Source organism: Neoarius graeffei, chromosome 1 (assembly GCF_027579695.1).
Source record: "Neoarius graeffei isolate fNeoGra1 chromosome 1, fNeoGra1.pri, whole genome shotgun sequence".
In the NCBI taxonomy this organism is placed as follows: domain Eukaryota; kingdom Metazoa; phylum Chordata; class Actinopteri; order Siluriformes; family Ariidae; genus Neoarius; species Neoarius graeffei.
Window position 1 is genome coordinate 58,130,531 of NC_083569.1, and position 25,779 is coordinate 58,156,309.

Sequence of the window (25,779 nt, forward strand, 5' to 3'; positions counted from 1 at the left end):
ACAAACAACCATTCACACTCACATTCGCACCTACGGTCAATTTAGAGCCACAATTAGCCTAATCTGCATATCTTTGGACTGTGGGGGAAACCGGAGCACCCGGAGGAAACCCACGGGGAGAACATGCAAACTCCACACAGAAAGGCTCTCGTCGGCCACTGGGCTCGAACCCAGGACCTTCTTGCTGTGAGGCGACAATGCTAACTGCTACACCACCATGCTGCCCTAGTTCATGTTTAGTGTTGACGATTTAACATTAAATAATGCATTTCATAACATGAATGATGTCAATTAAATCAAATGAATAAAACCTAAAAATAGTGTTTAGTAACACTTATTTGGTGGTACTGATGCATTACTCCATCAGGATTATGTTTTCACTTTACTCCAGGCATATTACATATCGTGAACAAACAGTCATTGATGTTTACGAATGGTTAATAGGTGGTAGGGATACAGTAGGTTAATAAGACATGATCAGTTTTTAATCGGTAAGCAGTTTCCTTTGTTAAAACATAAATAATTTCTATCTTGCAATTCAGTACAACCAAAATGATAATTTAATATCGGTTATGTACAACAGTAGCTATTTCCTTACAGAAAAAACACGTGAATTTCCCATGTATTTCACATGTGATCACATGTTACCACATGTGGTAACATGTGGAATACATGGTATCAGATTTTGTAACGTGTTACCATGTAGAGCACATGTGGAAAACATGTTACCACATGTGTAAAACATTCCCACATGTGATTCACATAAAATTGGGCCAAAACCATATGTTTCCCATGTGCAAAACACATTTTCCACATATTTCACATGTGAGAAATCACATCAGAAGTTCATGTGGTTTTTCTGTAAGGGTTACAGTTGTTATTTGTCGACTTGGTGCTTGAAGTGGTTCAAGGTGTTCTCTGTGGAAATGGGCGAGTTGCCACACCTTTCCCACCACCCATGCCTTCTCAAATTTCCCTCAGCATAAATACAGTATTTCATATTCATATTCATGACTGGGCGGCACGGTGGTGTAGTGGTTAGCGCTGTCGCCTCACAGCAAGAAGGTCCGGGTTTGAGCCCCGTGCCCGACGAGGGCCTTTCTGTGTGGAGTTTGCATGTTCTCCCGTGTCCGCGTGGGTTTCCTCCGGGTGCTCCGGTTTCCCCCACAGTCCAAAGACATGCAGGTTAGGTTAACCGGTGACTCTAAGTTGACTGTAGGTGTGAATGGTTGTCTGTGTCTACCGGTATGTGTCAGCCCTGTGATGACCTGGCGACTTGTCCAGGGTGTACCCCACCTTTCGCCCGTAGTCAGCTGGGATAGGCTCCAGCTTGCCTGCGACCCTGTAGAACAGAATAAAGTGGCTACAGATAATGAGATGAGATGAGATGAGATATTCATGATTAACCTGAACTAACCATCATTAAGTGATATCTTGTGTATTGTTCATACTAGTAAATGCATTACTTCATGCTACCTAATGTTAGTGAGGTCAACTTTTCTTATCACAATTTTAGCACAATTTCATATAGGCTTATGCTACATGAAGCATTTTTCTTCTCATAGGATTGAGAATGCATGCATTCATTCATATGTGTTCACATGAACTGGCAGTTCAGCACAAACTTGTGAAAGTTTTATTGTTGTGGGGTTACGAATTAAGCTGAAATCATGGAATTATTGCAATGTATTTAGGTGACAAATTAAAGGAAAATGCTACATCAAGTTAGTCTTAGTAATTTGTTGGGTCAATGTGAGCCAAACAGTTTCCGTGCACTTTGGCACAGATTCTACAAGTCTCTGGAATTTTACTGGAGGGATGAACACTGTTATTCTAAAATATATCCCTTCAGTTGGTGTTTTGATAGTGTTGGAGAGTGTTGTCTAACACTTCAGTCCAAAATCTCCCATTGGCATTTAAGTACAGTGGTGCTTGAAAGTTTGTGAACTCTTTAGAATTTTCTACATTTCTGCATAAATATGACCTAAAACATCATTAGATTTCCACACAAGTCCTAAAAGTAGATAAAGAGAACCCAGTTAAACAAATGAGACAAAAATATTATACTTGGCCGTTTATTTATTGAGGAAAATAAGCCAATATTACATATCTGTGAGTGGCAAAAGTATGTGAACCTCTAGGATTAGCAGTTAATTTGAAGGTGAAATTAGAGTCAGGTGTTTTCAATCAATGGGATGACAATCAAGTGTGAGTGGGCACCCTGTTTTATTTGAAGAACAGGGATCTATCAAAGTCTGATCTTCACAACACATGTTTGTGGAAGTGTATCATGACACGAACAAAGGAGATTTCTGAGGACCTCAGAAAAAGCGTTGTTGATGCTCATCAGGCTGGAAAAGGTTACAAAACCATCTCTAAAGAGTTTGGACTCCACCAATCCACAGTCAGACAGATTGTGTGCAAATGGAGGAAATTCAAGACCATTGTTACCCTCCCCAGGAGTGGTCGACCAACAAAGATCACTCCAAGAGCAAGGCGTGTAATAGTCGGCAAGGTCACAAAGGACCCCAGGGTAACTTCTAAGCAACCGAAGGCCTCTCTCACATTGTCTAATGTTAATCTTCATGAGTCCACCATCGGGAGAACACTGAACAATAATGGTGTGCATGGCAGGGTTGCAAAGGCTGCTCTCCAAAAAGAACATTGCTGTTCATCTGCAGTTTTCTAAAGATCACATGGACAAGCTAGAAGGCTATTGGAAAAATGTTTTGTGGACAGATGAGACCAAAATAGAACTTTTTGCTTTAAATGAGAAGCGTTATGTTTGGAGAAAGGAAAACACTGCATTCCAGCCTATGAACCTTATCCCGTCTGTGAAACATGTTGGTGGTAGTATCATGGTTTGGGCCTGTTTTGCTGCATCTGGGCCAGGACAGTTTGCCATCATTGATAATTCTGAATTATACCAGCAAATTCTAAAGGAAAATGTCAGGACATCTGTCCATGAACTGAATCTCAAGAGAAGGTGGGTCATGCAGCAAGACAACGACCCTAAGAACACAAGTCATTCTACCAAAGAATGGTTAAAGAAGAATAAAGTTAATGTTTTGGAATGGCCAAGTCAAAGTCCTGACCTTACTCCAATCGAAATGTTGTGGAAGGACCTGAAGCGAGCAGTTCATGTGAGGAAACCCACCAACATCCCAGAGTTGAAGCTGTTCTGTACGGAGGAATGAGCTAAAATTCCTCCAAGCTGGTGTGCAGGACTGATCAACAGTTACCGCAAACGTTTAGTTGCAGTTATTGCTGCACAAGGGGGTCACACCAGATACTGAAAGCAAAGGTTCACATACTTTTGCCAATCACAGATCTGTAATATTGGATCATTTTCCTCAATAAATAAATGACCAAGTATAATATTTTTGTCTCATTTGTTTAACTGGGTTCTCTTTATCTACTTTTAGGACTTGTGTGAAAATCCGATGATGTTTTAGGTCATATTTATGCAGAAATATAGAAAACTCCAAAGGGTTCACAAACTTTCAAGCACCACTGTAGGCTGGTATCTGGTGATGACATCAGCTTTACATCGTTTTCATCCTCATCAAAACATTCAGTGACTCCTCATGCTCCGAGGATGGGGGTGGAGTCATCCTAAAAGAGACCACTCCCATGAAAATAAAAATGTTTCATAGAGTAAATGTGATCAGTCAGAGTAACTTTTCGTTGGTTTTACGTTATCCTTTGTTCTAAAGGGGCAATTGGGCCATAACCATGATAGCAAAATATCCTGCACGGCATCATCACCACTGATTTTTTTTCCTTTAATCTGTCTACAGTCTGTAGTTGTTACATAAATCCCACTTTTATTTGCTCCATGAGATGTGTCACCATTGTCAGTTTTAATTGAAAGCCCAGTTAAGCTACTGCAGTCCCTGTAGCAACTTTGTTCCATGTATGTGAATTTCGAGTCACAGCAAATCATGTGTTTATATGGTGTTATTTTAGCACTCAGTATGTCAAGGATGGTAACTTGTGCCTTTTTTTTTTTTTATTGTCACAGTCCTGTTACCAGTTTCCCAACATTGCATGCTCTCATACTGTGTTTTGCACAAAAGATTTGCATTAGTCACTCAACTTGACAATGTATGGTTTATCAGTTGTTAGCTAGCTTTTAGCACTTCCTTTGCCAGAGCCAACATTTGTGAGAAAAGCACTTCTGAATCCACAATTAAATTGAGATTTGAAGTTCAGATGATGTTGCTGATTATTTTGTTAATGTTTTTCTCTGCCTGGTTAACCTCCCTCATAATCTGTTATATATGATGGTTATGAAGAAATATGCCTTTCTACTTTGTTGACCCCTACTTTGATATAGAGTGACATAGGATTTTGTTTTTCACCTTTAAAAAAATTAAATATGTAAGGATGATTAGAGTGCAAAAGTTTGCATATCTTTAGACAAAGAAGACATTTCATATCCAATCAGGTAATTAATGTGTGTGATTCTTAGTGCTTTCTTGATAATAAGCAACATAAATGGGGAAAGACTGCATGTTAAGAGAATATTTTATCCATCCATCCATTATCCGTAACCGCTTATCCTGTTCTACAGGGTCGCAGGCAAGCTGGAGCCTATCCCAGCTGACTATGGGTGAGAGACGGGGTACACCCTGGACAAGTCACCAGATCATTGCAGGGCTGATACATAGAGACACACAACCATTCACACTTACGGTCAATTTAGAGCCACCAATTAGCCTAACCTGCATGTCTTTGGACTGTGGGGGAAACCGGAGCACCCGGAGGAAACCCACGCTGACATGGGGAGAACATCCAAACTCCACACAGAAAGGCCCCCATTGGCTGCTGGGCTCAAACCCAGAACCTTCTTGCTGCGAGGCAAAAGTGCTAACCACTACACCACTGTGCTGCACCCTTTGCTTTTATAAAAGACTCAAACCTCTTTCATATTGCTGTTCACCTTATTTCATTTAGGGAATATGTGCTTTTAAATAATTTTTGTGTAAAGGGAAATTTTCAGGGGAAAAAAAAGCAAAAACAAACAAAAAACCCCAACAACAATAAATAATATTTGGTGAGGATTATTTTTGACTGTTGCTTCAGTCAAAACTATATTTTATTTGATCTCACTATAAAGCCTGAACTTTAAAATACAAAGCAGAAATACTTTACATACAGTACATACAATGTGACCTGTCAAATTTCTTTAACATTAATCTGGTTTACTGTAACAGCTCCTGGTCATGGCTTTGTTCATCACATTTTTCTCTATTACCATTTCCATTTCTCTATTATCATTTACATATTTCATAAAAGCCTATAGTAAAACTATTTGATAAACAAACACTATATGGACAAAAGTATGTGGACACATGACCATCACACCCCTATATGGTTCTTCCCCAGACTGTTATTACAAACTTGGAAGCGCACAACTGTATAGAATGTCTTAGTATGCTGTAGTATGCTTAGCATTACACTGGAACTAAGCGGCCCAAACATGTTCCACCATGACAATGCTCCTGTGCATAAAGCAAGGTCCATGAAGACATGGTTTGCCAAGGTTGGAGTGGAAGAACTCGAGTGGCCTGCACAGAGCTCTGACCTCAACCCCACCGAGCACCTTTGGGATGAACTGGAATGCCAGCAATGCACTTAACTTTTTCATCCAACATTTGTGTCTGAACTCACTACTGCTCTTGTGTCTAAAGGGTGCAAATCTCCATCGCCACATTACAAAATCTATTTTGTATGGATATTTATGAATTTTGAATGAATTTGAATGCACCCCTGGCCTCCTTGCCCTACATCAGTCCTCGACCTCAATAATCAATGGTCAAATCCCCCACAGCCTTGCTCCAAAATCTATTGGAAAGCCTTCCCAGAAGAATGGAGGTTATTATAACAGCAAAGGGAGGACTAAATCTAGACTAAAACTGGGTGTTCAAAAAGCACATATGAGTGTGATGGTCAGGAGTCCACAAACGTGTAGCCATACTGTATAGTGTACATTCACATATAAAAAGATTTAAAGAAATAATACATACATCGATAGACATATTACTATGTGAGTGATTTATACCACACAAATGCGATAAATAAATCAATAAATTTAATCGCCGTGTAAATTAGATAAACTCCAGTGATATAGCTCAGTTACACCCAGAACTGACATTAGCTACCTTCACTAAACCTAAACATAGTATGTATGTGTGTGTCCTCATACTATATTTAACTGCATACAGTGTAAGTCACCCCCACCCGCTGAGCCACCTCCCCTTAGCCCCATGGTGTACTTGGCCAGACCCCTTGGTCCTTGGAAGAGCCGGGTCACATTACTCAGTCGGTTTCTGATCCATATCCCCTAAAGGATCCATACTCAACCAAAGTCATCTACAAACACATCCAAGACACAGGTAAGACCCTACTTGCTCAGGTGTGTGTATTTTGAGAGCTTTTGGATAAATCTGACCCTTGCCTTATAGTCATCATCTGCTGTATTTGTGCTAAAGTAGGTATTACAGTCATACACTATAAGACTTAAACATCATTAATGATATTATATATAACATATAGAGAAGTTTTTTTCTTCATTTGTGATTAAGTGCTAGATTGTTTTCTATTTTACCCTTACTGCATTTTCTGTAACTTTGATAAATCGATTGCATCTTTTTTTTTTCTCTTTCTCTTCTGTCTATTGGGGGGCACATTAAAAAAAAGTGAAATTCTGCTGAGGTTTATTTGTTGCTTTCTTTACTTTGAAATAGTTCCAGACTTTAAAATTATGATTCTCAGTCTTTTTTTTATTATTTATTTCCATATTTTTCCCATTTCTGTCGACTCGGCATTTTTTCTTTGCGCAACTCTCAGACTAAACATTCAGGGTCTCAGTCTTTGATGGGAATATAGGAAGAAAATAGCACTGCAGAAATGATACATAAAGTTTCACTTCTCTTCACTGTAAAATCACTTTATCTGTTTGACCGGCCTTATGTAATGCCTCTAAAGTCATGTTCAAGTCCCTTTGGCCACGTTGTCTGGACCAGTCAGGTTTACAGGCATTTTAATTGACTGTATGCCAGAGTGTGTCTGAATAGAGTGTGTTGCACATGGGCATCACATTTAATGGCCTGAGGTTATTTAAGGGATGTGCTAACTTTGTCGTTTAAACACATACAATACATTTCATATGATATGCTGAACAGGATGTGAAAATATATCCTGTGAATTGCTTGTCTTTGATATAGGAACGTGGAATAAACTATATGCATGTAACTACTTCCTTTTCTGCACAGGACACTATGTCACAGCACACCTTAATGTCAATAAGAGAGAGGAAAATGCAGGCGGCGGCCATTTGCAGGGAAATTCAAGGCAATGATGGTATGATCTTTATTTCGCTATTAATAAAAACAAACAACTCTAGCTGTTTAGACTTTTTAAGGATGTGTGTGTGTGTGTGTGTGTGTGTGTGTGTGTGTGTGTGTGTGTGTGTGTGTGTGGTTGATAATGTTTAGGTTCCTGAAGAAGGATGGAACAAAATATGCTGCTGTTTACTGAACACTTATCTTTCACTATGTCGTTTTCTCAGCATTTTGCATACATGAAGCCCAGGCAGATATTAAACAAAGTTTATAGACAGTAGATACTAAACAGTGCCTTCCAGAAAAGTTATGTTGTCACTTATTATGTTTGACATATTTTCACATTTGGTTGACTGGCCACGTGTAGTATGTTTTATTTTCTTGTGCAAATGTATTTATTTTTGCCATGTGAACTTTTAAGATGTAGAGCATGTGGTGTGATTTTTCCTCACGTGAGTAATTTTTTTCAAATGTGATCATGTGTTCATATTGTTCACCTGTGCACTCTCAGGGCACAAATGCACTTTCAAGTGTATTTCAGATTTGATCGCATTATGATCACGTGAAAAGTAATGTGTAGTGTAAGTAGTGATTAGAATATTTAAGCCTATCAATTTGGATTAATAAATTTGGATTAATGCTCCACAGTAAACTGTATACACAGTATATACTAAATAAGCTATTTACACTCACCGGCCACTTTAATAGATTGATTCTAAGATTCTTGTTCTTGGCTGGCAGGAGTGGAACCTAATGTGTTCTTCTGCTGTTGCATGCTGAGATGCTTTTCTGCTCACCATGGTTGTAAAGAGTTGCTATGAGTTGCTATATCCTTCCTGGCAGCTCAAACCAATCTGGCCATTTTCCTCTGACCTCTCTTATCAACAAGGCGTTTCCGCCCACAGAACTGACACTCACTCAATGTTTTTTGTTTTTTTGCATCATTCTGTGTGAACTCTAGAGACTGTTGTGTGTGGAAAACCCCAGGAGATCAGCAGTTTCTGAAATACTCAAACCAGTCCATCTGGCGCCAACACCCATGCCACAGTGAAAGTCACACTTTGAGATCACAATTTTTCCCATTCTGATGTTTGAAGTGAACATGAACTCAAGCTCTTGATTTGTATCTGTATGATTTTATGCATTGTGCTGCTGTCAAGACATTGACTGATTAGATAACTGCATAAAACAGCAGGTCTATGGGTGTTCCTGATAAAGTGGCTGGTCAGTGTATATTTCAGTAATACTACTTATATTTGTTCATGAAAATTCTACAGTAAAATGCAATGCATTTGTACATTTGTACGTATGGACTATTACAGTAGCTGGCGTCATTCTCACTCACACAGACAGCTGGCCCACCAGTTCATAAGGTTTATTTTTGTAATTCACTTTCTGCCACACCCTGGCTGGGCTGTAAATAATCCAATGAGATGACTCTATAACTGAAAGTAACTAATACTTTTGTAGTTGTCCACAGGAAACACTATTTCTGGGCATGGAAAACTGGCAACTGAGCGAATAAAGATTCTTACTGGCTGTGGAAATATGCTAATGGTGTATATTTCTCAATGTTTGGTAGATTTATGACACATCTGTAATCAGCCAGTGTTATAGTGTTCAGTATCAACTGGATAAATGAGACCAGAGCTTAAAAAAAGGTTTGGGAAACCTAATGGTAGATCTCAGGTCAAAGGAAGCCTGAGAGAGTAAATGATTACAGTATGAATGTAGTTTACATTTTAACAGTCAAGGAAAAGAATAAGGTCTGGGTGAACTACTGTATGAATTACTACAAATTGATTGGTTATAGAAATACAGGGTGTTTTAAAAATTTGATATTATTTGAGATGTAAATATCCCAGAAGTCTAGGCAAATGAAACTGAACAAGCTTAATGTTGAGCAATATAAGATTTATTCCTCAAAATTTGAATGAGAAATTCAAAGGTATGTGGATTCCTTGAATGATTTCACAAATTTTCAATATGCACACCGCCTGACACACACACACAGCCTTCCTCTTTGAACTTTTTGTGCCGTGTCCAAATCTGCATTGCAGTCGGTGCATTTGTAGAGAACTCTCTCATAAATACTCGCTGCACTGTCTTGTTCGACTGTGGTCGAGCGTACTCTAACACACACAACGCCTTTTCTTTTCCAGTGAATGGCATTTCTGTACCTAAAAAGATAAAAACAAAAAACATTAAACATAAAATTTTGACCTGTTTCCAAATATGCTGTTAAAATTTGAGGTCAATTGAACAAGAATTGGCAAAGTTATTAGATTGTGAAATTATATCAAATTTTTTGAAACACCCCATACATTTTATATCATGAAATTTAAGAACAAATTAAGCTCATATCAGTTGCCTATCAACTCGAACTGTTGTTGTGGTGTATACTAATTTCTCCTACATAACTTATACAAAGGCGGCACGGTGGTGTAGTGGTTAGCGCTGTCGCCTCACAGCAAGAAGGTCCTGGGTTCGAGCCCCGGGGCCGGCGAGGGCCTTTCTGTGTGGAGTTTGCATGTTCTCCCCGTGTCCGCGTGGGTTTCCTCCGGGTGCTCCGGTTTCCCCCACAGTCCAAAGACATGCAGGTTAGGTTAACTGGTGACTCTAAATTGACCGTAGGTGTGAATGTGAGTGTGAATGGTTGTCTGTGTCTATGTGTCAGCCCTGTGATGACCTGGCGACTTGTCCAGGGTGTACCCCGCCTTTCGCCCGTAGTCAGCTGGGATAGGCTCCAGCTTGCCTGCGACCCTGTAGAAGGATAAAGCGGCTAGAGATAATGAATGAATGAATGAATGAATGAATGAATGAACTTATACAAATGGGCTAATGCCTTTCATATGTCTACACCACATATTGTCTGTTTCTGTTTAATTAAATGTATCCATCCATAGCCATTTATCCTGTGCAGGGTCGCAGGCAAGCTGGAGCCTATCCCAGCTGACTATGGGTGAGAGGTGGGGTACACCCTGGACAAGTCGCCAGATCATCACAGGGCTGACACATAGAGACACACAACCATTCACACTCATATTTACGGTCAATTTAGAGCCACCAGTTAGACTAACCACATGTCTTTGGGGCAAACCGGAGCAAACCCACGCAGATATGGGGAGAACATGCAAACTTCATACAGCAAGGCCCCCATTGGCCCCTGGGCTTGAACCCAGAACCTTCTTGCTGTGAGGCGACAGTGCTAACCACGACACCACCATCCCACCTCAGTTGAACATATCATTTGCAAAATCTGAGTAATTTTTAGTAGTTTTACGAAACATTAAGAATTCATTTTATTTGCATGTGTAATATGTTTGGTGGTGTAGTGGTTAGCACTGTTGCCTCACAGCAAGAAGGTTCTGGGTTTGAACTGATGGGGGCCTTTCTGTGTGGAGTTAGCATGTTTTTCCCCATGTCTGCATAGGTTTCCTCCAGGTGTGCCGATTTTCCCCACGGTCCAAAGATATGCAGATAAAGTAAAATATGAGGTTGTTTTTTGGTTAGTACAAGATGTAATTTGGGTAATTTGGTTGTACAAGACAGTGCATACTTAGTGCCGGTCCCAAGCCTGGATAGATTTGGGGGGGGGGGGGGGGGGGTTGCGTCAGGAAGGGTATCCGGTGTTTAAAACAAACAAACAAACAAACAAACAAACAAACAAACCTAGGCCCAGTGTGAGATTAGCGTGAGCTAAACTGTTTATTACCCTTCTGAAAATGAAGTCATTTGTATGGCCAAAAGTCTGTGGATACCTGACCGTCACTCTCATAATATGCTTGTTGAACATCCCTTTCTAGAGTTAGTCCCCCTTTTTGTTGCTGTAACAGCCTCCAATATTCTGGGGAGGTTTTCCACTAGATTTTGTAATGTGGCGATGGAGATTTGCACCCTTTAGACACAAGAGCAGTAGTGAGTTCAGACACAAATGTTGGGCGAAAAAGCTAAGTGCATTGTTGGCATTCCAGTTCATCCCAAAGGTGCTCGGTGGGGTTGAGGTCAAAGCTCTGTGCAGGCCACTTGAGTTCTTCCACTCCAACCTTGGCAAACCATGTCTTCATGGACCTTGCTTTGTGCACAGGGGCATTGTCATGCTGGAACATACATGCTACAGCAAACAAAGACATTCGAGACAATTGTGTGTATTCCAATTCCTTTGTGGCTGCAGTTTGAGAGAAGGCTCATATATGGTTGTAATAGTCAGGTGTTAAAATAATTTTGGACATATAGTCTATTTTTAGACAAAATTTACAGTTATTACGATGTCAGTGACTGGTCAAGTACAAATTAGAATAAGGCATACTGTATAATAATCTGTTTAACTTCACATAAACCAGGGTACCTGTCAAAATCAACATGTTTGTGAGATCATCTGTAGAACCCATGCCCAGTTTGGAAGTGTGGCAGTGTCTTGAATTTAGTGATAACACTGACAATTTCAAAATTTTTCATTAGCTGATGCATTTTTACAGAATCTTCACAGCTAACATATGATTTGCTGACTCCCACAGGGTCAGAGATGGATCTGGGCCGAAAGGTGAACACACCTAAAGAAATCATGCTGGAAGAACTCTCGTTAGCTTCAAACAGGGGATCTCGACTCTTCAAGATGCGCCAGAAACGCTCAGAGAAATACACATTTGAGAGTATCCAGAATGCATCTCCTCATATGAATGTAAGTATGACTAATTTCTTTGAGAGAAAGACAAGTTCAAAAGTCAGTAAAGCAATGGCACACGAAAGGGAGTTGCTGCATTGCTGTAAGCAACATCACACATTATTTGGCTACAGACACGAGCTACATGGTGAGTCAGCAGTTTTTCCTTATGATATTACAGTGGAAATAAATACAGCATACTGTATACAGCGCTCAGCATAAATGAGTACACCCCCTTTGAAAAGTAACATTTTAAACAATATCTCAATGAACACAAACGATTTCCAAAATGTCGACAAGACAAAGTTTAATATAACATCTGTTTAACTTATAACATGAAAGTCAGGTTAATAATATAAACTTAGATTACACATTTTTCAGTTTTACTCAAAGTGGGGTGGTGCAAAAATGAGTACACCCCACAACAAAAACTACTACATCTAGTACTTTGTATGGCCTCCATGATTTTTAATGACAGCACCAAGTCTTCTAGGCATGGAATGAACAAGTTGGCGACATTTTGCAACATCAATCTTTTTTCATTCTTCAACAATGACCTCTTTTAGTGACTGGATGCTGGATGGAGAGTGATGCTCAACTTGTCTCTTCAGAATTCTCCAAAGAAAATAAATTCTTTACACCACAAAGGTGAAGGCTACAAGAAGATCAGCAAAGCTTTACTTATCAGTCAGAATACTGTAGCAAAAGTGGTACAAAAATTTAAGAAAGCTGGAACTGCAACCATCTCACAGAGACGTCCAGGTCGTCCACGGAAGTTAACACCTCAACAGGAGCGTCTTCTGATGAGAAGGGTTGAAGAAAATCAGCATGCAAGTTCACTGCAGTTATCTAAAGAAGTAGAAAGCCAAACTGGGGTGACTATTTCTCGTGACACAATACGGCGTACACTGCAGAGGAATGGCATGCATGGATGCCGTCCACGAAAGAAGCCTCTCCTAAAGCCCAGGCACAAAAAAGCCCGCCTAGAGTTTGCCATGGCCCATGCTGACAAAGATGAAGACTACTGGGACTCTATACTCTGGAGTGATGAGACCAAGATAAATGTTTTTGGAACTGATGGCTTCAAAACTGTATGGCGTTGCAAAGGTGAGGAATACAAAGAAAAATGCATGGTGCCTACAGTGAAACATGGTGGTGGCAGTGTCCTTATGTGGGGCTGCATGAGTGCTGCTGGTGTCGGGGAGCTGCATTTCATTGATGGCATCATGAATTCACGGACGTATTGCTCTATACTGAAAGAGAAGATGCTACCATCACTCCGTGCCCTTGGTCGTCGTGCACTTTTCCAACATGACTAAGCACACATCTAAGGCCACTTTTGGATTTCTGAAGAACAGGGTGAAAGTGATTCAGTGGCTAAGTATGTCTCCTGATCTGAACCCAATCGAACACCTATGGGGAATTCTGAAGAGACAAGTTGAGCATCACTCTCCATCCAGCATCCAGTCACTAAAAGAGGTCATTGTTGAAGAATGGAAAAAGATTGATGTTGCAAAATGTCGCCAACTTGTTCATTCCATGCCTAGAAGACTTGGTGCCGTCATCAAAAATCATGGAGGCCATACAAAGTACTAGATGTAGTAGTTTTTGTTGTGGGGTGTACTCATTTTTGCACCACCCTAATTTGAGTAAAACTGAAAAATGTGTAATCTAAGTTTATATTATTAACCTTACTTTCCTGTTATAAGTCAAACAGATGTTATATTAAACTTTGTCTTGTCAGCATTTTGGAAATTGTTTGTGTTCATTGAGATATTGTTTAAAATGTTACTTTTCAAAGGGGGTGTACTCATTTACGCTGAGTGCTGTATGTTTTTCAATCCGTACCATTTTTTTTCTGCCATAAGCATATCATTTTTCAAATTTTTTATCTAAAATATTAAAATAATGAGATTAGAGCAACATCTTAGACCAGAATGAGCGATGCTGTTCAGCTGCCATAATGCAGGTATGTTTATGATACACAGGCCTCCAAGTGAAAATGACCATGAGATATCAGATATAACAGCATGGGTACTTTTTTTTTTTTTTTTTTTTTCAACCAGTATAGTCTGTATCACATTGAACACTCCCTCAGCCAGTCTACTCTTTCTATCATAATGTTTTTTATAATGCTTTGGGGGAAGTGGAGTAAAATAATAGGTACACGTCATTTATTCTAAGAAATTGAGATTTGATGCACCTCCATGGAAGAATCTCTTTAACATATTACCTTTCAAAAACTGTCCTTTCATTCTTTTCCTCTGTTCCATGCTCCTCTCATTTATCATTCTTGCAGCATGGCGTGATTCCTCCTGCACCAGGTATTGAAACCACAAGTATGAAAACTGAAGTTAATGGTGTAGGAGTTGACCAAGCATCAAAAACTTCTCCAAACACATCTGACCCACATACTATGCCCAATCCTGACTATATAGCCCCAGGTTAGTGCTCATACACACTTTCAAAAATAAAAAAAATAAAAAATCCACTGCTAGAACACTATTCAGACCAGCACGGAGCCTGCTGTATGTTCTTAAAACCAAGTTTAATATCACTGGAGTTGAGTTAGGAGTTGGGTATTTTTACTACACTCTTCACAGTTAGCATTCCTCTGTAATAGCCCTGAGCCTCTCCAGGAAGTTTGTCTGGCCTTTCCGGTATCTTCTAAGTTCTGGCCCATTGCAGAAGCTGTCCATAATAGTATCTCTAACAGATTTTATCTTACATCCACACACTCATCTGGCTTACTGAGTCTGTGCTGAAGTTTAGGTCATAAAAAGAATTTTCCCTGACACCCAATTATTTTTGTTTAGTGGACCAAAAGCTACTGAATTCAAATCACAGACTTCCAATTTTATTAGTTTTTTTGTGTTTTTTTTTTAAAGAACAATTAATAAATTTAAGGTGGCACGGTGGTGTAGTGGTTAGCACTGTCGCCTCACAGCAAGAAGGTTCTGGGTTCAAGCCCAGTGGCTGACAGGGGCCTTTCTGTGTGGAGTTTGCATGTTCTCCCCGTGTCTGCGTGGGTTTCCTCCAGGTGCTCCGGTTTCCACCACGGTCCAAAGACATGCAGGTTAGGCTAATTGGCGGCTCTAAATTGACTGTGAGTATGAATGGTTCTTTGTCTCTATGTGTCAGCCCTGTGATGACCTGGCGACTTGTCCAGGGTGTACCCCGCCTTTCGCCCGTAGTCAGCTGAGATAGGCTCCAGCTTGCTCATGACACTGTACAGGATAAGCGGCTACAGATAATGGATGGATGGATGGATGGATAGATTAATGAATTTAGTGCCACGTGGCCCTAAATTCTCCGCTATTTTTGCCTGCTTCACCATAACCCACTTCAAGATACTACATCATGCATCACATGGTGGGCTTTTCCCGTTCGCACAAGGTATTGTGGGATACAAATTTGAAACAAGAAAGAAAAATGGAGGATGTGAGTGTGCAAATGAAACGTGAAAGACCTACTACGGTAACGGAAAGCGAGAAAAGACATTATGTTACGAAGGAAAGGAAACGCAGGACCAAACTAATAAATATCGGCGGTCAGCGAGCACCTCGGTGTGATCAGCTGTTCGTTTAGTGGCAGAATGATGGAACTGTCGGTGCACAGTCAAGGTAAACCTTTAGATGGCAGTAATGCAACACTGTGGATGCCAGCTGCTATAAAACCCAAAAGAAGAAGAAGAAGGTAAATCTGCGCGTACGCACACGGACTTCCTCTGTCTGCTTGACTGCACAAAGCAAGCAATTTCATGCACATTATTTGCTCAGGAATTGCCTTAAATTAAATAACTTCCCAGCCACAGAATGGACTGATATATGTTTATTTCTGTAATATCTAAAAAAAATCACAATTATCAAATTTCAGAAGGAACTAAATTTCACCAATTTTATGAATTCGAAAGGCTGTCAAGCTTTAATACTGGTGCTGGTGCAGGACACAACAATGTATTAAAACAAACATTGCTACATCTGATTGCACATTGTGTGAAAGCACTATTTCCTTTTAACCCCTTGTAGTCATTGTACATTTCCATCAAATACATGATTAATATCTAGCCCTCTGAATATTAGTGCTGAAAAATCTCAGCTGCTCAAAACCTTTCTTGCTGGCATTGACTCTGGTCAGGCCCTCAGGCCTCCTTGGGCCTACTAGACTAAGCAAGGATAGCAAGAAGTGATAAATCACCCTTGTTACAGAACATCTGTTTTGGGTTTGCTGGCCAGATTTGAGGGATGCTCACTGGTGATTATTTTTATTGTGCATTAATTCACCATAAAGGAGGAGAAAGCAGGGAAAGAAGAAAAAAAGACAAAAAAAACATTAACAGCACATTTCTAAGAATGTCAGAGACTTATACTGTTAGTAAATCTGAATTAAGTGAAGGAGAAAAAGGGAGACGAAGCATAAAACTACTTTAATGATTGGACCTTTCGAGTGAACCTATTTTGAAGAGACCAACAACTGTTCAACCATGGGGGGAGTCCAGTGGAGAATGAGACATCTAGTAAAGGGTACAAAATACAAACATATCACATTATAATGTGGATATCAAGACAAGGACCAGTACACGTAGGGCAGCACAGTGGTGAAGTGGTTAACACTGTCACCTCACAGCAAGAAGGTCCGGGTTCGAGCCCCGTGGCCGGCGAGGGCCTTTCTGTGCGGAGTTTGCATGTTCTCCCCGTGTCTGCGTGGGTTTCCTCCGGGTGCTCCGGTTTCCCCCACAGTCCAAAGACATGCAGGTTAGGTTAACTGGTGACTCTAAATTGACCGTAGGTGTGAATGTGAGTGTGAATGGTTGTCTGTGTCTATGTGTCAGCCCTGTGATGACCTGGCGACTTGTCCAGGGTGTACCCCGCCTTTCGCCCGTAGTCAGCTGGGATAGGCTCCAGCTTGCCTGCGACCCTGTAGAAGGATAAAGCGGCTACAGATAATGGATAGATGGACAGTCAAATAAGATTGAAGTGAGAGAAAGTCAATAATAAACAAGTGTTGCCAGACAAAACAAACCTTGCCTGGCAGCACTTATTTTATACCTATACTGTATGTTGATAATGGTAATATTTCTCAATCATCAGCTGTCAGGCTATGATAGTCCTATGAAAATCCATGATCTTGAGTTTGACATTTCAAAGTCATTCAAGGTCAAAGGTCATGGTGCCAAATGAAAGGCCATATGGCACTTCCTATAAGTTGATAATGGTAAATATCTGTCTACCATCAACCGTTTTCAAGTTACAGCCCTCTGAAAATCCGTGACCTTGAATTTGACCTTTCAAGGTCACTCAAGGTCAAAGATCATAGTGCCAAATGAAAGCCCATATGGGAGTTCCTATATGCTCATAATAATAAACATTGTCTATTGGCAACCGTTTTTGAGTTATCATGGAAAATATGTTATTTGACCAAAAGGTTGACCTTTCCGATGACCTTAACCTTTACCTTGACCCGATTACACCCAAAATTTAATTAAGCAATCTACGGCCTATTGCCCACCTACCCTGAAAATTTGAAGTCAAGAGAAGAAGAAGAAGCAGCCTTTATTTGTCATATGCACACTCAAGCACAGTGAAATTTGTCCTCTGCACTTAACCCATCTGAAGCAGTGAACACACACACGCACAAGTGAGCACACACACATACCCAGAGCAGTGGGCAGTCATGCTACAGCACCCAGGGAGCAGTTAGGGGTTAGGTACTTTGCTCAAGGGCACTTCAGCCCAAGGCCGCCCCATGTTAACCTAACCTGCATGTCTTTGGATTGTGGGGGAAACCAGAGCACCCCGAGGAAACCCACGCAGACACAGGGAGAACATGCAAACTCCGCACAGAAAGGCCCTCATCAGCCATGAGATTCGAACTCAGAACCTTCTTGCTGTGAGGCAACAGTGCTAACCACTGCACCACCATGCCGCCCGAAATGAGAAGGTTCTGGGTTCGAGCTCAGTAGCTGATGGGGGCCTTTCTGTGCGGAGTTTGCATGTTCTCCCCGTGTCTGTGTGGGTTTCCTCCGGGTGCTCCGGTTTCCCCCACAGTCCAAAGACATGCAGGTTAGGCTAATTAATGGCTCTAAATCGACTATAGATGTGAATGTGAGTGTGCAACCGTCTAGATGCTAGATTGTTAACAAACAAACAAACAAACAAACAAACCACACTGATTACAATACCGTCGTGGGTGAGCTAAACATATGGGCTCAGGTCACTGCGGCTGAATGACAGTTGAGATAGTTGTTCATAGCAAGTTAGGCTTTATACTAATATACACAGTGAACAACATTCAACTGAATCAAGCTACTTTAGGAAGCTGCTTTCAAACTGAAGAGGAGTGAATATGGAGTAAAACCATGTCACAATTGACCTACAGATCATGTTCTCCAAACTTCTTGTCTGACCGAATGATGGTGCCAAACCTAGCCTTACATATAAACACATATTTATTGTGTGCGTTCATCTAGAACATTTTGAGAAAGTTGATCTAATTTTTCACTTGGATTGTAATGACATTACCATATGTAAAGACATTCTAGTGAGTCTATGAAGAAGGCTTTTTTGTTTTGTTTTGCCAGAAAATGGAGATCCTTCCAAAGCTAGAAGAACATCCTTTATCTCTGTACTGTATACAATTGTAGAGACGCTTCATCTCAGGTCTGGGCCTTCAGTATATCCGATGCTGCTAAGGAATCAGTTTTAACACAAATAGATCACAGCATGGACATTATAATTTACAGAGCTGTAACAACTGCCTTGGAAGAAAAAGGAGACTTTGGCTTTCAACCGCTGCACACAATTATCTAAAACTAACAATAGTAACTCAGCTTGACCAAATTTTAATCTCAGTTAGCCTGTCAGTGTTCCATTACACAGCAAGGCAGGTGGCTGCTTGTCATTGTTAAAACAGGCTGGAAGCATGTCACACTCGATATACTATCCACCGAGCAAAAAAAGTTGACTTCCTCTCTGAAACTCATAGCTCCTGATAATTGGAAATATGTAAAGTATCCAAATCCTAGTTGTAGTTCCTAGTTATATTTAACAGTTATTCAATGAAATCTAGTCATGTGTGAGCTGATAGCCGATGAGGTGCGTAGCGCCGAGTTGGCTATAAGTCATGTACAATGAGATTGAGTGGAATAACTGTTTTATTCTATCCACATTCACTGGATTTTGAGAAACAGAGCATTTTTACTTTTATTTTTTGCAAATTTGATAAATAAAAACTTTATACAAAACGTCTGACAAAATCATTTCTGCTTAGAATGCAAACAAACCAGTGAAATGATGGTAGCAATTTGTGAAAAATGCTATAATAATAATTATTGAAAAATAAAAAAGACATGTTATTACCATAAAATACCTTCATTCCATATTTTGTTGCTTTTTTTGTATTTTTGGGGTTTTGTTTTCAAGTAGAGTTTTTATTTCATCCTCGGTTGGTTCAGCAACACACTCTGCCATTTTGTTTTTATCTACTCACAGTATATGAGCTGATAGCCTAGTAGTAGAGTAACCAATCAGAGCATGCAATTGCTCATATCCAGTGAATGTGGATAGAATAATAGTTATTAAAGGCCTTTGTCCAGTTCTTAAGGCTGTATCTATGTATACACAATGAAGGAAAACAATCCTGATTATCCATCCATCCATCCATCCATCCATTATCCGTAACCGCTTATCCTGTGCAGGGTTGTGGGCAAGCTGGAGCCTATCCCAGCTGACTATGGGCGAAAGGCGGGGTACACCCTGGACAAGTCACCAGATCATCACAGGGCTGACACATAGAGACAAACAACCATTCACACTCACATTCACACCTACGGTCAATTTAGAGCCACCAGTTAACCTAACCTGCATGTCTTTGGACTGTGGGGGAAACCGGAGCACCCGGAGGAAACCCACACAGACACGGGGAGAACATGCAAACTCCATACAGAAAGGCCCCTCTTGGACACTGGGCTTGAACCCAGAACCTTCTTGCTGTGAGGCGACAGTGCTAACCACTACACCACCGTGCCGCCCCCAATCCTGATTATTAACCCTTTTATTTCACTTCAGATGTTCACAATGAAAAGAGACTGACTACCATATTTGATTAGGAACTCAATTAAATAAGCTTGTTATAATATATAATGTTAATATATACAGATCCTATAACACTCGATTTCCAGAAAGTATTTTCTGATTCCCTGGAAGGTTCTGAGGGCAACTTTCAGACAAGTGAACAATAAAGATCAATTATTATGATCTATATTTTAATTGACTTTCGATCTTGGTCTGGTTTACTGACAACATATTTCTTCAACACTAGATGCTGATTGTAGGGAATTGCTTGCTAATTGTTTATGAATTTCTCGTGATAATACTTTGACATAATAGAAGATCTTAGTTCAAAAAGCAAGCAAATATTAGAGAATGTTTTCACAGAAACATTCTGTAAAGAAGCCTGCTGGCATGGTGCATTCTTTTCCCATGAAGGCATCGCAGGTAACATTGTCTTCCTGACCTGTGGCTGTCTCTCTGCTTGGGCAGTTTAAGGTCATTTCTCACCTTCGATGTGTATTCTGTAGGTTATGGAGGTCCCTTGAAGAATGTTCCAACAGAGAAATTCAACAGCACAGCTGTTCCCAAATTCTATCACTCTCCCTGGGAGCAGGCTCTCATCAGTGATCCCTCTCTAGCAGACATGGTGCATTTACAAATGCCTGAATCTGAGACCACACCTGAGATCCCACAGTACAAGAGCTTTAATCGGTGAGTACTGTTCTTCCTAAAGAAAGCCTATTCAATGCAATTTTTTCAACACTCTGTAGGGATATGGCAGAATCCAGTGTAACACTCGGCCTATTAATTTTTTGGCTGTGTTACGTTGATTTTATTTTATTTTATTTTATTTTATTTTATTTAGGTTTTCCACATGTACATTTACAACAAAATACACATTTAATTATTGTAAAGACATGTAAAAAAACCGAGGATGACACAAAAAAGTCTAATAAAATGACTTATTTCCATTGTGGTCCTCATAAAAAAAAATGGTAACAATATAATAGAGGACAAAAATTACAAAAAAATGTATAAGTAAACAAAGTGTATAAAAATAACATTAATAATATCATTAGTAAATAAATTTAAGAAATATAACTATCACAAGTTTTATATATCACAAAATATCACAATTGTTATCACAAAAATTGAATAATTTACACATATTAAAAGTACATGGGAGAGTCCATTTTTAATGATTCTAATAAACGCACAAGCGGTTCTTTGGAATGAAAGCAATACTTGGCAAACACCAACAGATAATTTTCGTGAACAGTTTGTCAGTACATATAAGAAGTTGTACACACGAAATAAACTAATGATAGCATTAATTATATTACCGTCACCCCACAGTCACAACACTCAGGAAGATGCACAACGAACAGTTCAGGGTGACATCGCGCACAATACTGTATATTAAAGGAAAAAAAATGCACCAGATACCCAAAACCACCTAAACGAAAACTATAGTCCATATCCCGATGTATTAAACAAGAGTCCACAGTTCGTAAATCCAGGAAACAGCAGGCCAATGCACTCTTGCGCACGTCAGGCAGGAACGGAAAAGATATAATCCATGATTCAGGAAAAAGTTTTTAAAAAATGATTGCCAGCTAAGGTATACCCAGCCAAAAAAAAAAAAAAAATATATATATATATATATATATATATATATATATATATATATAAAAGGCATAGATCTCACCGGATCTGTAGCAAACTCCACACCAAAGGGATCAATAAAGTTTTATCTAATCTAATCTAACCTGTTTGGGATGGAATGTTCCCTCGCGTCCACTCGCTGTAGACATGCGGATTCTTGTTCTGATAGTCCAGAACGAGTTTAATAAATTCTAACTCCCCAGTTGCAAAAGACTATTAACACATTTATCAAACAAAGGAGTCTTTTAGATTGAGTAGAAGCTGTAGCGTTCAAGGCTCGTGCCACACAACCCGGTCTCACGCACTTGCTCGTGTATGGACCTCCTCAGACCAGAAGTGGACAAAGTCCCCAACTTCATTACTTAAATCAAAGTACAGATCCCACTGGTCAAATGTTACTTTGATACAAGTGAAAGTTGTCCAGTCAAATTTTTACTTAAGTTAAAGTACTAAAGTACTTGCTTTTAAAAATACTTAAGTATTAAAAGTACATTTTCTGTCAACGCATCGTTGTATTATTGCCACAGCGCTTACAAAACCTAATGCTGTTACCAAAGACAGAAATGTGAATTCACAAAATGAACGCATGCTGTGCCATCATGGTGGTTTAGCGTTAAGCTAGCTAGTCAGTGAAACTCTACCTGACATGCTAGCAAACGCTTTTCAAACTCAAAATCATATTGGGTAGCTAACGCTACTAGAAAAGAAAAATTTCTACACTCTGTTTATTTGGCAAGATTATGCTAAAACATATTTCTGAAAGGACTTCAGATACGTTAACATTATTCATGTTAGCAGAACTCCGTTTTTACATGCTAATTTACAGTGTCCAAGTGAACTAGCTATTTGTTAACGTTAGCCGTGGACAAGGCGATGGCAACTTGGTGGGCAAATCCATAGAAAGTCATTTGACTAACCAGACTGCATAGCTATTGCAACGTTATCACTAGCTCTAAAAGCACAGACAACTTTGTTGCAAGCTTTCTCTTGGAATAAAACATATATATATACCTCAATATGCTTCCACAGCTTGGATGGAGAGTTTTTGTAGGCCTTGATGTGGTTCATTTTCGGCAAACAAAGCAAACGTTTAAAACAAAACAAATCTTTAATCCTTGCAGAAAACTGAAACATGGGTTCTCGTTATAGCCATGAGTGTGTGCATTCCCCAGAAGAACCACCTCCTTCCATTCTGCCATCAACTGATCGTGTTCAAATAACGCTGCTGAGAAATAATTGATCTTGATTTGATACAGTCTATGGACATGACGTGACCCTAGTGATTACTGATAGACTGTCTCAGTGTCACCTGCGAAAAAAACAATCACATTTTAGAAAAGAAAAGCAAAAACATCCACTTTCAAAGCTGTTTCATAGTAACGAGGCCCTTGACAGAAATGTAGTGGAGTGAAAAGTGCGATATTTGTCTTTCAAATGTAGTGAAGTTAAAGTCATAAGTTTAAAAAAAATAATACTCAAGTAAAGTACGGATACTCAAAAAGTGTACTTAAGTACAGTACTCAAGTAAATGTCCTTTGTTACTGTCCACCTCTGCTTCAGACACCTTTTGCGCACCTACCTAAAAAAGTTAGGGTGTGCGGTGATAGGTGTAATGACGGCTGCATCATCTCATCTCATCTCATTATCTGTAGCCGCTTTATCCTGTTCTACAGGGTCGCAGGCAAGCTGGAGCCTATCCCAGCTGACTACGGGCGAAAGGCGGGGTACACCCTGGACAAGTCACCAGGTCATCACAGGGCTGACACATAGACACAGACAACCATTCACACTCACATTCACACCTACCGTCAATTTAGAGTCACCAGTTAACCTAACCTGCATGTCTTTGGACTGTGGGGGAAACCGGAGCACCCGGAGGAAACCCACGCGGACACGGGGAGAACATGCAAACTCCACACAGAAAGGCCCTCGCCGGCCACGGGGTTCAAACCCGGACCTTCTTGCTGTGAGGCGACAGCGCTAACCACTACACCACCGTGCCGCCCTGGCTGCATCATTTATACAATAAATCCCCACATCCATACCATAATTTGTACAGTGGAATAAACATTAATAGGAACATAAGCACATATAAATACCTTCACCAACAAACATAGTATTATACAGTATGTAACTTATATAAACTTCATATTCATTCATGGAGCTCATGAGAAAACCAGTGACAACTGACTTAATGTGACGGTGTCACAGCAGGAATGCTGCTTCATAGGGGAACAACTATGTTTTCTGAGCAGCACGAAAATATTCGAATCCTTTTCTAAAAATCTTTTGAGCAGTTAAGTTTGGCTGGGTACAATACAGTGTTCCATCACAAATGTATTCAAGCTTGCATTTTACAAAAGAGGAATGTTTTGTTATTTTCTTAAATAGCAGATATGTTCTTCAGGCAGTAATTTCCTTTAGTCATCTCACTTTCAGGAGCATTAACATCTCAATTGTCTTATGCCTAGAGTGGCAACTCCATTTGGTGGCTTTGGAAATGCTCCTAAAGCCCCAGTCAAGTCAGTTGAAGTGAACGTTCTCCCAAGCGCCCCCAGTCTTCCACCCCCAGAAGTCGTGGCTGACCCTGTGCTCTTGCGACCCTCCTTCAACAGGACGGCTCTGGGCTGGGTGACTGATACTGCCCCTCTGTTCCTTGCTTCTGCCTCCCTGGAGCCCAAATCATCCATGTTCATCCCTGAATCTGATGAACTTTGAGTGTCACTTGCGTTGCTAATGTGATAAATATGAAGCTTCGTTAACTACCTTTAGGTTGCATATTCAGGTTACATTAAATTATATGTAAGATGGTTTACAATGTCTCAGTTTCTGAACATCATTGTATAAGCTTCAGTTCTTTTAAAGGAGAGTATCACAATTAGTATCACATATTTAACAGTTATTCCAAGAAATCGAGTCGTACATGAGCTGATAGCTGATGAGGCGCATAGCGCTGAGTCAGCTTTAAGCCATGTACAACCAGATTGAGTGGAATAACTGTTTTATTCAATCCACATTCACTGGAGTTTGAGAAACAGAGCATTTTTATTTTTATTGTTTGCAACTTTGATAAATACAAACTTTATACAAAATGTCTGAAAAAATCATTTCCACTTAGAATGTGAACAAATTGGCAAAATGACAGGAGCAATTTGTGAAAAATGCGATAATAATAATTCTTGAAAAATAAAAAAAGATATGTTCTTACCATCAAATACTTTCATTCCATATTTTGTTGCTTTTTTATATTTTTGGGGGTTTTGTTTTTGAGTCGAGTTTTTATTTCATCCTCGGTTGGTTCAGCAACACGGTCTGCCTTTTTGTTTTTCTCTACTCATGGTATATGAGCTGATATCCTAGTAGTAGAGTAACCAATCAGAGCATGCAATTGCTCATATCCAGTGAATGTGGATAGAATAATATGTTATATATGTAATGTAAGATTTTCTTTTCTAGGTACAGAGCTACAAACATTTGTTGAATTTCAATGTTATTTGAAGCTGCACCTCTACAATATAATTTATTCTGTTATACCTCTTTATTACTATTCACCTGTACACCCTGGAAAAATATTGCGTTTCACATTTGATTATGTGTGTAATATTTGACCAATGTTAAAAATGTGAAAGTTCATTACAAATAAGTTATACCCAGTTAGCACATGGGAATTCAAGTAAACACATGTATCATCATGTGAATAACATGAAACAAAAATAAAACGAAATGCCCTACATGTGAAAAATTAATATGTGAGAGTAAATATATACTGTGTGCATGTGCCATAAAATGTATTAATTATATATTAATATATCATTAATTATGAGTAAAACTCTGAGTAAAATGCAAAAATTAATCATACGTAATATATACATCTTTTCTTTAAGAACACGTTTTAAATAGTTCTTCTCATCTCATCTCATTATCTGTAGCCGCTTTATCCTTCTACAGGGTCGCAGGCAAGCTGGAGCCTATCCCAGCTGACTACGGGCGAAAGGCGGGGTACACCCTGGACAAGTCGCCAGGTCATCACAGGGCTGACACATAGACAACC

The 25,779-nt window shown here is 39.7% G+C and overlaps 1 protein-coding gene across 2 annotated transcripts; it reads left to right on the plus strand.

The window, feature by feature from the left end:
* The first annotated feature begins 6,237 nt into the window (after positions 1-6,237).
* On the plus strand, positions 6,238-24,761 carry myoz2a (myozenin 2a). 2 transcript variants are annotated; one of them, XM_060923943.1, is made up of 6 exons: positions 6,238-6,401; positions 7,281-7,368; positions 11,867-12,030; positions 14,312-14,456; positions 20,591-20,774; positions 24,200-24,761. In XM_060923943.1, the coding sequence occupies exons 2-6, from the start codon at positions 7,287-7,289 to the stop codon at positions 24,444-24,446; spliced, it is 822 nt and encodes a 273-aa protein (XP_060779926.1). In that variant the 5' UTR covers positions 6,238-6,401; positions 7,281-7,286; the 3' UTR covers positions 24,447-24,761. The 2 variants fall into 2 exon arrangements, with proteins under 2 accessions (XP_060779926.1, XP_060779919.1); XM_060923936.1 differs by lacking the exon at positions 6,238-6,401 and having other exon boundaries at positions 7,063-7,368.
* The last annotated feature ends 1,018 nt before the right edge of the window (positions 24,762-25,779 follow it).

Excerpts from the sequence above, each read along its gene's own strand:
- myoz2a (XM_060923936.1), top strand. The coding sequence starts at position 7,251 with ATGCATGTAACTACTTCCTTTTCTGCACAGGACACTATGTCACAGCAC. Across the intron at positions 7,369-11,866 it reads GGAAATTCAAGGCAATGATG|GGTCAGAGATGGATCTGGGC; the intron begins GTATGATCTTTA and ends TGACTCCCACAG. Across the intron at positions 14,457-20,590 it reads TCCTGACTATATAGCCCCAG|GTTATGGAGGTCCCTTGAAG; the intron begins GTTAGTGCTCAT and ends TGTATTCTGTAG.